Source organism: Chaetura pelagica, unplaced genomic scaffold (genome assembly GCF_000747805.2).
Source record: "Chaetura pelagica isolate M959 unplaced genomic scaffold, ChaPel_1.0 scaffold123, whole genome shotgun sequence".
Classification (NCBI taxonomy): Eukaryota; Metazoa; Chordata; class Aves; order Apodiformes; family Apodidae; genus Chaetura; species Chaetura pelagica.
The window spans coordinates 59,888-73,000 of NW_009953295.1; the positions used below are offsets into that span (position 1 = coordinate 59,888).

At 42.0% G+C, this 13,113-nt stretch overlaps 1 protein-coding gene across 1 annotated transcript in view; it reads left to right on the forward strand.

The window, feature by feature from the left end:
* Positions 1–237: 237 nt before the first annotated feature.
* The window catches only part of MAP4K4 (mitogen-activated protein kinase kinase kinase kinase 4), an 89,188-nt gene continuing 76,312 nt past the window's right edge, over positions 238–13,113 (forward strand). The window contains exon 1 of the mRNA XM_009997881.1: positions 238–295. Within this exon, the coding sequence (XP_009996183.1) occupies positions 281–295 (15 nt within the window). The 5' untranslated portion in view covers positions 238–280. The remainder of the gene's footprint in view (positions 296–13,113) is intronic.

A 13,113-nucleotide genomic window follows, 5' to 3' on the forward strand; every position in this document is an offset into this window, starting at 1 on the left:
TTAATGTACAGAAAAAGAAATGGGTTCTAAGATTTGTGTTAGAATATTTTAGAAAGAATTATTTATTTTTTTTTTTAAGCTCTCTAGAGGACTTAGGGTTTGCTCATGTGAAGTATCAGAAGGGTCCAGCACAGCTGGGGAAAACCCAGCGGCTGGAGCTCTCATCAGAATGTTTTGCTCTGTGTATGCTGAAGGGGTGGGTGAGACTCTGGTGCTGATGGTTCTCTTTGTTCTTCAGGGTCGGCATGTCAAAACGGGTCAGCTGGCAGCCATTAAAGTCATGGATGTTACTGAGGTGAGTAGTGAAACATTCTTTTTTATTAGCAATATGAGTAGGATTTAATACTGAGAGATGGCCTGTGGCTTACCATATATTTATTTGAAGGGCATGGTCCTTGCACATGATCACTTGGTTTCTGTTTGTAGAACCTGACCCCTCCAGCCCATCTGCCCTTTGAGAGATTTTTTGTGCACTTGCAGGCAGGGGCCTCTGGCCTTCACAAATTGCTTGGGCTGGTCCCAGGACATGCAAGCACACATAGCATTCCCTTTCAAGACATTCCTCGTAATGGGGAAAGAAGTAAAATTCCCTGCTTCCTACTTTTTTTCCTATTAAATATAGCATTTTGCTTTTACTGAAAAATAAAGCGAAGAGACTGCCTGGCTTAGAGGACAATAGTTTCCCTGGTACATTTGCAATCTAAAAAGCATGTACATGTATTCAAAGGAAATGGGTTCGATGAAGTTCCCAGAAGCCTGAAAGCAGAAACATCTGCAGGAACGATGAGCAGATTGCTGGCAGAATTCAGCAGTGTAAAGTAGTAGTTGTAACTGACCCAGGGGGATTTACTGTGGAGCTTTAGATAGTAAAGATGGGAAATTAACCCAGCCAAAGAAATAAAAAGTATATGCCCATATTTGAATCCTTAGATGCCTTGCAGTTAATGCTGTTCAAAAAGCAATCAGTTGAAATTAAGTCTTCGGAACAGACCAGGAAAAGTGTGGAGTTTTCCCTGTTGATTCCATTTGTGTTTCATGGAGTTACAGCTGCAAATAAAAACAACAGCTTCAGATTTAAAACTGAATTAAATCCTCCTGTGTGATATCTGCAATGCTTGACTGACACCACACTTCTGAAGAGAGGTTCTGCCTCTTCAGGCCATGCAGCTTATTTTGCTGAACGTCAAATTATACCTGCAATACCTGCAATCTTATGCAGGTATTAGGGAAAAAATTATGTTAATGTGTGTGCATTGTACAGAGCAGAGGGGGGCTTCAGCAAGCTGGTTATATTAAACAAAACTTCTACAAAGGTGCTGCTGCAAAGTGATTTGTATTTTAGCTTGTGTATAAGCACTGGAAGTAAAAAATGGTCTTTGACACAAGCTCCTAGTTGAGTGGCTGGGGTGTAATGGGTAAACAGATAGGAGAAGGAGGAAAACAAGTCAACTGGTAGGACTTCAGTTATATCTCAGAATCTCCTTGTGATCGATGGACAGTGTGACTGCTCTCTAACTTAAGCTTTTGTGTCTGCCAAGAGCTAGACATTCTTACTTTTTAAGATGGCCTGATAAAAATCAATTTTCAGCTGCAGATTTTCAAAAGCTGACTTCATGAGGAGGCAGTGCTCTTTTGCTGCAGTTAACAAGCAGACAAACCAGAGAAGAATGAAGGTCCGGTGATATTCAATGAATGTTTTTTGCACAGCAAACGTTACTATTTTTGCACCTGTTTTACACAGGGTGGCTTGCTGGACTGTGCATGACAAAGGCTTCTATAACATCAAGATTGGCTGTACTACATTCTCTGTTTTTAATAGCATATATTAATCACAACCACTTGCAATGGAGACGTTGCACAGCAGAAGGAAAACAATTGACAAACGCTGTCTGTAGTATGGCTAAGCTTGTGTTGTGGGAGATGGCTTATGTTTTCAAACTTTCTTTAATTTTTGGCTGATTTTGATAAGCCAGTTGCATATTGGTGCTGTCTCTCTTTTATATCACAAGCTCATGCTCTTTTAGGGAATGAAGGGCAGTCAAGAGGGAGGAGTTTGGAGACATTTGCCCCATGCAGCTTAAAAGTGTTGTCATTCCTACCAGTGGAGCTCATGTGTTTTCACTTCAAAGTAATGGAGCCTGCAAAGGCTAAAAATGTGGTGTCAATTCTTTCAAGTCCTGCTAACTCAGCTCCACTTTTTAACACCAGGCTTGGATGATACTGTTGCTAACACCAGGCATGGGTGATACTGTTGCATGTACCATTTTCTCAGTGGCAGATGTGGCCGGTGATATTCCTGTCCATTCTTGCTCTCTGGTTCCTTGCCTGTCTCCCAACACTTGTGCCGGCACAATTGCCCCAGGACCAGATGGTGACTTGTATCAGCAAACAGGCCCCAGTTCCAGGTTAAAAATACCCTCACTCCTCTATTTCCCCTGCTTATTTATAACTTGGATTGGTTCGTTGACCTAGTTTAGCACATAACTTTACAAACAGTTGTGCTGTCGCTATGAAGAAGATGGTAAGAGAGTGGAAAAGAGATGCCAATGGCCACGGGGTAGAAGGGGCAGTAGCTGAAATTGATGGTGATACCGTATGCTTTAGTTCCTCAAGGGATGGTTCAATGAACACCTCCTTTTGCTGGTGGACTATGTAGCTTCATCCTGTTTCTAGCTTATGGTCACCACTACAGCTTCTGGGAACAGCATGAAGAGAGAACATGGGGACCAAGGTGGCAGTGACTGCCACTCTCAGAGCTGCCCTAAAAGAAATACTGAGGGAACCATATCCTCAAATTTACCTTTTTTGCCTGCTTTAAGAGCTACAGTTATAAGACCTGCTCTTGTAGACTAATGGTAACTACATCCATGCCCGCTGGGAATAAGGCTTGAGTGGAAACTTCTACAGAACTGAAGCTGTGATTTTATTTTATTTTATTTTATTTTATTTTATTTTATTTTATTTTATTTTATTTTATTTTATTTTATTTTATTTTATTTTATTTTATTTTATTTTATTTTTTTAATGAACAGCTACTGAAGGTCTAGGTGATTTGTGCCTCTGTGCATGTTTTACTGGCAGTGTCATGCCTTTCTCCTTAAGTGGAGGATATCTGATTATTTTGTTTAACCTGCACTGAGAACAGACACAAGACTTTCTTTTTTTTTTTTTTTGGGATACCTCTGATCCAGTGCTTACTTTGCCAAATGCTTTACAAATTAGAAAGCCTAATGTGTTGGCACACTCTGTGGGCACGCCCCAGATTTTCAATTTTCAAGGCCCTGATTCTGCAATTCACACATTGCTCAGGCTCAGTGAGGTTACATCAGTTCTGGGCTGTGAAGCTTTGATCACCCGAATGGGAGGGATGTCAAAGTCAGAGCAAAGGCTTTCCTTAAAAAGTTTTGGTTGGTATAAAGGAAATGAAATTGTATAACCTCCGACTAGAGACATTGGAAGAAATATTACAGCTCTGTAATGTACATTGCACTGTGGAAATGCTCTTCATCCTTTTCAGCTTTTCTTGTGGTTTTCTCTTCAGATTTTAATTTTGAAAAGAATGGTGGTAAGGATGAGAAAAAAGGAGGTGGGCTGAAGATGTCAGCTTGATCTTTGAATATATTATGACTAGTTAGTACTGCTGCCTGAAAAGTTGGGGGTGTGTTGATGTGCATAAAACTTCCCTGTCTCTTCCACTTTCTTCGTCTCTAAACAAGTTAAGAAAAGATCTAGAAGATTGTGCAGATCTTTATAGATCTACAGCACTAAAGCAAGCACTAAAGAATCTGTAAGATCTAGAGATCCGTACATCTTCCTATAGAATGGTGTGCATGTAGGTTCTATTTTCGCTTTCTGAGGGTAAAGTGAGAGTACACGTAGGGTAGAAAAAAAATCACTGGAGCACAGAACAAATGAAAACAAAAACCCACCAGTCCTCATCAATTGAATGCTATTCTGTTGTTGGAATGAGCCCAATGACCATAAAAGGGGAACAATACGAACTATCAGCATATACATGCTTTTAAAATTATTTTCCAAGATGTACTTATGTTGGATGAATCTCAGGCTGAACATATATGGGTGGAGGGTGAGGGGGGGTGGTGTTATTTGAGAGATTCCTGTAGTCTTTCTTTAATCTTTCCATTGTAGGATCTCTGCTCCTTTTGTGTCATGGCTTTAGAGAAGGCGATGTACAGTCTGTGTTGACCCCTTCCACTCACTGGCCATGCTGTCAGGTTTCCCTGAGCTCCTGGCTTGTACTGGTGTGCAGCACTGTAGTGGACCAACTGAGCCGTGACTGATGTTATCACATGCAGAGCAAGGACGCTGTAAGATTTGGCAGTCACCCTTTTAGTTAGAAGAATCCATTTTCTTGTGAAACAAGTAACATTTAAAACCTTAGCAAAGCTTACTTGGCAAATCTATTTGCATCAAAGCTGTTGCCTTGCATTACACCCTTGCAGCTTGACTCTGTTTAACTCTTCTGGAGGTTTTCTCTGCAGCTGCATGAATGTTTCCGGTGTCGCTCCTGGTTCCCCTTCCAGCCATGCTTTTTTCTTTGAAAGGTTTACTAACTGATTTTGAGGGGAAAATATAATCGCTTCTTTTCTGTTTGTTATAAACCCTGACGCTGCTGCTTCTTCCTCCTACCTCTTCCCACACACGCTCTTGGCATCCCTTGGGAAAGTTTTCCGCATGCCTTTTTAATAGCAGCATTTCTCAGCTCTTGTGCCCAGTGTTTCATGACTTGTCCAGTCTAGTCTGTGTAAAATTATGCTAAGTAAACAACTGGATACTGTATCCTGCTGATTTATGAAAGAAGCTGGATTGCTTTTAGTGCTCGCCTGTCTTGCCCTTTCTGTACGTGCTCTGCAGAAAAATTAACAACCCCAAACCAAGGGGTTTTTCTGCAGGCCTGCAGAAAAATGTGGCACATCTCCCGTACCTAGACAGGAAAGGTTACCCCAATTATTCACTGCCATCTTCCTGACTCTGCTGACTGCCTTTTTTCTGTTGCAGTAGGCAAGTCACTTTGATTCTTGCAAATCTGTATCTTATGGCCTACGTGGTGTTATAAACTGCAATCATGTGGATGATTTCTCTATTGTCCATAAGACATCCCAAAAGCAGTTTGCAGAAAGACTGCAGATAAATATAGATGTCTGTGTTCCCACACATGCAGGCAGACAAAATGAGGGGAGAACAAAAGTAAAAACCGCAAACACTTTTCCCTAACTTTTATGTGGTGGGTTTTTTTTTTTCTTCCCCAAACCCCAAAGATGATGTGTGGATTTTCATCTGTTTGAAGGGAATTCTCACAGCACCGTGCAACAGAACTAAGGCAAACTAGTTTGGAGAAGCTGAGTTTGAGGTGGCCTTTTAGTGTAGAGACATGAGTGCACTGCTTTACCTGGCTTAGTGCAGTTGCTCTTATGTACCGGTCCATGCTGCGAACTTAGCCAAAGCAAATCTGAAACCAGTAGAGTTACTAAAGCCTTTTCCATATCCCTTCCTCTTGATATCAACTTAGGAAAATATGTGAAGGACCTAAACATCCAGATTGTTCCCATGGGGGCTACTGGCATCTTACTTACTTGTCCATCAAATGTGAGTTTGCTTATTACTGGTCTGTACAAAGTTTTACAGTCCTTAGTTGAAGTTTCGTCCTTTCACAAAACAAAGAATCATGCTGTTGAAAAGGCATAAATAAGAAAAGTATTTACAGTGTGGACAGCCCTGGTGTCCAGTCTCTCCTGGAGCTGATTAACTTATATTCAGTTCCAGAATTTAGGTAAAAAAAACACCACAAAAAAACCCCAAAGGGCAGGAAAAAAATTTGCTGCTTGGAACTTTCTGTTGCAGTTGAGAGGAAAGCAGAGCTGGACAGAGTGGTCCCTTGAGCTGTAAAGTCTGGTTTGGGAGGAGGTAAAAAAGTGTTACAATAGCGTTGCAGCCCACGGGGCAGCCTTTTTTCAGCTGCAAAGCTTTTGTATAATTGACCGTTTCCCTCCTTAATTTGAGATCCCACACGTACCTCTGCTGCATTCCCTTGCCCAGCAGCTTGGCTTCTTTCCTCTTCTTCACCACTGCCCTGATGCCTGGAGGTTCAGGCCTGTGGTGCTGGCAGGGTCTGTGGTGCTGGCTGATGTCTGTGTGGCACCAGGCTCTGCTGCAGTCCCTTTCAGCTCTGTGCTGCTGGTTTCTCTGCAAGACCCCTGTTAGAGTTGAGCAGGGGTGGTCCTGTGTGTCTTGAGGGTAAGGGCTGTGCACGGGGCCTTGCAGGGGGGCTCACAGTGTCAGACATGTCGCAACTGCCCTGTCCTTGGGTGACAGAACAGTGCTTATCCTGCCAGCTCATAGCCTTGACAGAATAGAGCAACATTTAGCTCTGAAGAGCTCTCTGTCCTTTCAGTCATAAAAGGACCAGTTACTTTATCTCCCAGCAAAGGGAATAAAAACTAACACCTGGCTTGAGTCAGATCTGCAATTTTTGGATATGAATCAAGAAAATTTCCTGGAGCAGTGGTGGCACCAGATGGGATGAAGGGCAAACTTTCACTCTTTTCATCCAACTCCTGGAGTGGTTAGCGAGATTGTCAGGCTGGAGTAGCTTATTTGGGAAGGGGAGGATGTCAAGTTCAAATATGGAGCTCCACAAGTGGTTTGTGATCAGGGCAGAAAGCTGTGGCTGTTGTCAAGCAGCTTGGGAAATCATATGTAATGTGGCTTGAGTGGAGAGAGCTGGTGTCAAGCACCAAGGCTCTGCATTGCTGTGTCCCAGCAAAGAGCAACTTCACACTGAAACAGTCGTTGGAGGAAAAACTGGCAATGAGGAGAGAAAAAAGGAGTTGTAAAACATTTATACATGTTGTTTCCTTATCTGCTTTTTTCAGTATATGATTTCTTGTTAGAGCAAGATTTTTCATCTGGGTGGAAGGCTGCTTGCATGCTCTGTATTTTTAACATGCTTGCTTTGGAACCTGACTGTTTCAAAGCTGGAAGAAACAGATGTTTTCCTTTTGCCATGAAGAACCTTGAGGGCACCTCACCAGCATCTATTACCTGTCAACAGCAAAAGAGTTTTGACTGTGAAGGCTTCATGGTGCTTGTTTAGTGGTATTTCTGTTGCTTGACTTTTCAACTGAGGCCAGGAGCTGGTTTCATACTCAAGGCTGATCGTTGATCACTGTAGTAAGAAAGTGCAAAGAAAGCTGTGTTGCCTCTGCTTTCTCCTTGTGTGTATGTTTATGACAGGTCTGATGTACAAGGTTTTTATCCTACCTAGCAAAGGATGTTTTGTCACTGCTCTGTAAATTGTAATGTAGTTTATGTTACACAAACTGAATTTATAGCCTTATAGAGGGAACTTTGCTGTAGTTTGAAAGGCAGAAGAATCCCCTGGATTAGGGAGGCAGCTTTAAAAAGTTGCCTACCTAGCTGTAAGAGAATGAGGTAATGTTCTGCTGTAGCAGAACAGATGATGCTCAGGGTATACTCAGCTATGGCACTGAGATCTGTTTTTGCTTGTCAGTATGTGAGAGCACATGTTTGGTACTGAAGCATAATGGAAACTAGATGGCTGTGTAGGCTACAGCTGACGTCCATTGGCAAAAGGACAGGTGTGTGTATTAAGATTTCTCTGCAAGCCTTGAGCTCTTTGGACAAGTCTGGACCTTTTCCTTAAAACATTATTTTCTTTGGTCTGATTGTGTGACTGCCTTGACACACTCAGAAGGAAAGGATAAGTCCTCTAGGTGAGCTAGTGGGTGATGCTTGTGCAATGAACTGTACTCTTGTGCCCTTTTTTCACCAGTCCTTAGGCTTGGTACCTGTAGTCCTCTGAAGACCATCTGTTGGCATTGACGAGAAAGTCACTAATGACAGTGTGATTTTTAGATGTACACAAACAACTGCTAGTGCCTCTGCTAGGGTAATCTGGACCCTCACACTAGCAGTGGTGAAGGCTCTGTGTGGGTAGTGTGCAGATGCTTTCACAGTCATAGTATTTGACCTATGGGTCATGCCTGCGCTGACATGAATTTCAGCAATAATAGCCTGTACAAGTTCTAGTGAATTTCTTCTGAGCCAAGGGGAGTGATTCTGCAGGTGGCCTTGACACAGGCGTTTCACTGCTGCCTTCCCAAGCTCTGATTGCTGAAGCTGTCTGAGGAGATTTGAGTTCTGATGGGAAACAGGAATGTTTTGTGTGCAGATAATAGCAAAAACTACAGGACTGCATTTTGTATCATTTGTATCGGACACACAGCACAGCTCCATTTACTCCCGGTGAATCAGACATATTTGCTACTCAAGGAAAACAAGGCAACCCTGTCAATACAGTGTTAGAGCATGTGTGCTCTTGCCAGCTTGGGCAGAGTAAAACCAATAAGGATTATGACAGAGCATTGTGTTTTCATTTTAGTAAGTATGAAGAACTCAGGTCTGTGGTGTAGTCCTCGTGCCTCATTAGACAAGCAAGAGATCCCACATCCAATGTGCGCTGCTGCATTTCAGAGGTGCACTTTAAAATCTGGCTTCGGCATTGGGATCAAAAGCAGGAGAATTAATTTGCTGCTTATGTTAAAGGGGACTTATCTGCTTGAAATGTAATCTTTCTTTACTGTGCTTAATTGTAGTTTCATAAACTGCACCTGCCTGTGGGCTCCTCCAGTTTTTACTGTGACATTCCATGTTTTTATCTTCATTTCCCAAAGAAATGGAGTTTCTTGGCAATAGTGCTTGTGTCCTGCCTTCTTTTCCACCAGATACCTTTTGGATCTACTGGCCAACTTCAGCCAAGTTTGCTGAGGAGGAGAAATTCCAAAGATACAAAGTTCTGGCAAGTTATGTGAAAACTGACAAGCTGTGTGGAGAAGAGAGAGGCTAAAATTTATAGCCTCTGTTTTGGGAATGGCGTGCAGACCTTAGCTGCTATCTTTTATCAGTCAGCTGGCCACTGTTTTGCAGTAAATCAGGAGGAGATAGATTGCTTTTTTTTTCTTTTTAAAGAAAAAGTTCTGATGCTTGGCTTACAAGTTGAGTGCTGCAACTATAGGAATATGAGCAGGGTAGCACATGCAAACTACTTTTAAGCATTTTAAAATCTCCTTCTGGTTCTTTCTTTAATATATGAGTCCACAAATAGTATTGTACGTTGGAGATTATCCTGCATGATCTTGCTCCCTCTCTTTCATAACATATGTATATTTAAATATAAAATAGCAGTGTTATTCTCCATCATTTAATGAGAGAAAATGTTTGCTCTAAGTCCCTCGACAGTGCTCCTTTTGCAAGATGCTGTTTGAGTGATTATATAGAGAGTTGTTGGCTAAAATGCAGTCCTAAAGCCCAGTTCCTAAAACCGGAGATTATGGCAGCAAGTGCTAATGCTCAAGGACCTGGGAATTCATTGTACTCTAAGCTGACTTGTAACCACCATGAATGCTCCCCTTGTGCCTAATAGGAAAGCATTCTTCTCCCCTTGTGCCCAATCTGTTAAATTATGCAATGGGAAGCACATGGCTGAGCTAAGTGTTAAAAGAACCTTGAAGATACTGTGCAAAACTAGTTCAGTTGATCAATACAGGACAAGATGCTTCTTTTCTCCTGAGCCTAGAAACGTCTCAAGTCCTTTCCAATAAGGGGCCTGGATACATTCCTCTAGATAGGTTTAATCCAAAAGGGATTAATGAACATGCTTTCTCTGGTAGAGAACCTTTTCTATTGCTAGATGAAAGTGCAAAGGTGTTGTAATTAAATTGCAAAGATTGGTGCTTCATAATAAGTGCATGTTTTAGTTTTGCTCTCCTGTCCTTGCCATCTCTCTCAGTAAGACAGCAGCAGTCTGTCAAGCAGGATTTGACCAATGGGCCAAGAAGGCATCTTTTTGTTCTGATAATCCCTATTGATTTTTCTATTTCTTTTGGTCAGGCTTTATTTCTTAAATGTTTAGATCTGAAAGGGGCATCTGGGAGAAGTGAACAAGTTGGCCGCAAAAGCAGCTACTGTTTCTATGTGGAGAGCAAACACATCGCTGTTGTTTCTTGCCTCATGTCCACCAGGTAGAATAGTTGTTTCTTTATGCAGCACATCACTGGTACAGAAGGCGTAGTGAGAGGTCAACAACCTCCCATCTTTTGCACCTCATTCTTCAGGAGGATGGGGTCCTTCACAGATATCCCTCTCTCTGCCTAGTAGAGGCGTCAGTTCCAGAAATGAACTTTCTGATTTTTCATATGCTAACTGATGTATGAAGTGTTTCTGTGGTGTTTCCCTAGAGCAGGGGTATTTTCCACTGTAGTTCCTTCTTCCTGAACTGAATTTTAAGTGTTTCATTCTAGAGCTGTTAAGAACTAAGTGGAAATCCTAGTGCAAATGGAGCAGCCCAGAGACCTTCAGGTTACTCTTACCATCCTGGCAAAGCATCTTGGCTCAGCATGCGAGAGCAAGAAAGGAGAGTGTCCACGATTCCTGAGAAATTGTTTTCTTATGTGGAGTATTTTACGGAATGGAAATGTAATTGGGCAGAACAACCACAGGCAGCAGGGAGATTGAGGATCCCTGTGGCTGGTTGCTGGCTGCTTGGCTCTCCCTGCACTAACCTGTCCTCCTGGCCGGGGCTGCAGGCGGCCAGGCAGCCGTGAGTCACTGCTGTGGAAACACTGATGCAAAGGCAGTGCCATTAAGGAGGGTTTTATTTGTCTCTTGCATATTTTACGTCAGTGGCCTTTTCTCTAGCATTTGTTGGTGTTTCCTCTCTTTGAGTCTGTGAGACCAACCTGTTTTTATAAATGAGTTAGTTGTTTTTCATTCTGAATTTTTCTTTTTGCATCTCTTGCTGCAAGAAATTGTTTAAAGCCTTTGAGTCAATTCCAAAATGATAGTTTTAGATTTTTTTTTTTTTTGTATATGTATATATCTCTCTTCAGATTTATAGATCAGAGTGGCTGCACTGTCAAACAAGTCTCCACTTAAATTTGAGTCCCTGAGGCTGATACTGTTTGCTATTTCAGAATTGCTTCTGCTCTTCAATGTTGATTAAAGGAGTTTGGGAAATCTGCCTTGCCTTGTCTTGATTTGCAACATAAATTGTTAGTTTGTAATGTTCTTGTAAAAATGGAAGGATCAGCTTGTAAATGCAAACTCATTTTCTCTCCCATGCCTACAAATGTAAACAAACAAACACCTATGTAAAATCAGGAAAGGATTTCTCCCACTGGCAGGAAAGAAAGGAGGAACAGTAGCATTTTCTGTTTGTAAATGTTCAGATTCCTCCTGACATAGGTGTCTGTGGGCTTCCCCTATTTTCTATGTAGTTGTCCCTCAAGATATGGTTTTATGGGACACCAAAGCCAATTTGATGTCTGGCTGCTACTTCAGGGGCAGCCCTTCTTCTCTTCCCCCTCTTTCCTAACTCCCCTTGTAGCAGCATCTATCCAGTCCCATCCTTCAGAGAGCTCTACTGTCAAAGACATCTTTTCTTTCCTATTCTAATGCAGATCAGCTTTCTACTATTTTTGCCCCAGCAGAAGCTGTCTGGGGTTTGGTGAGAGAGGCCAGGCAAGGGCAGGGAGAGGCTGTGGCTGGGAGCTGGCCCACAATGACAGCATCTTCATCTTCAGCATTTCCTCAGGTTTACAACCATGGGGCTGCCTAAGAGACTGCAGCCTTCCCTCTGCACTGTGAATCCTGGAGGAAAACCATCTGTTATTCCTTCCCAACAGCTCGGCCACATCTTCCTTGACCACCTGTGATGGCCGCTGAGGGACTCTTTGTAGTGCTCCACACCTGCACATTTAGAAATAAAGAATGAAGTGTAAAAGTTTTTTGCAGGGATTCCCCCACCTTGTGATTTTTTCCACTGCATGGCAGACTATTTTTAATTCACTTGCTTGCCTCAGAAATTACTTCACTTTCTGCTTTGGAACATTTCCATAATATTTATTGTGATTCTAGATTCCATTGTTCAGGCTAATGTCAGAGCAAAAAAGCTCTGGGTGGCAAGCTCTGTTCTAATGGCAGAGGTGAAAAACCTGTGCTGAAGATGTTGTGATGTGAGCTGCCTCCCATCTGGTGACCTGCGAGAGACTGGCTAGGTGAACCACTCTTTTGACCTGGACCTCTATTTGCAGGCAAAAGAACCTTGTTAATCCTGAGTTTGATGGTGATTTGGTCAGTGAATGGCAAAAGAAAACAACCCTTTAGTGGTCTAATCCAGATAGCCAAAGTAGATGTACCTTTGAAAGACATCTGTCTGCTAAGTCCAAAATGAAAGCCGAGCCTGCCGTTGCTGTGTATGCTTGTGTGGAGCCACTGCTAATTCACTGGGTATCGTTCTTTCTTCCTCTAGATAGTAGTTAGATACGACTTAAATCAGCAGATTTTTTGGTAGTAGTTTAAAGTGATCTTAAGATATAGAAAGTACAAGAGCAGAATTTACAGTGGGAGACAGTGCTCATTTTAACATTTTTGCATATGATGCATCTAATGATTTATCACTTTGAGATATTAAAAATACATAGCTAGTTCTGTAGTAGTTAAAGCTCATACAGCTGGTTGCTGAAGTAGAAGAATACAAATGAGTAGGTTTGGGTGTTACACAGTTTCATAGAAAAGACCTAATACAGTAGCATCCCTGAGGCAGTGCTGGATGCAGAGGGGAGCAAAGACTGGCTGGCATTTAATAAGAATTTTTTCTAGAAAGAAAATTGTATTTGTTCTGCTGGTCTTCTCTGCAGCTCAATAATGCATGGGATGAATATAGTTGTGGAAACTCAAGAGTGTTCAGGAGCCTATTGTTAAGGCACAATATAGATCAAAAGGTTGGATTTCAGTGTTTGGAGGAAAAAAAGACATTTAGTATTAAGCCTACACTCTTGTGAATTTTCCAGATTTTTTTTTGTCTGGGTGTTACTTAATAACTGCTCATGATGGATTGATACATGTTTTGGAATAGGAATCTAATCCATGATTGTTCACAAAATACCCATATTCATCAGCCTTTGGAGGACAAATAGCTACTTACAATGTGGATAAACATGCTCTGGCTCCGCGAGCTGTTACATGCTCCTTGAGACGTGGCCGTCTTGACCTGGCATGGCTGATGAGCACTGA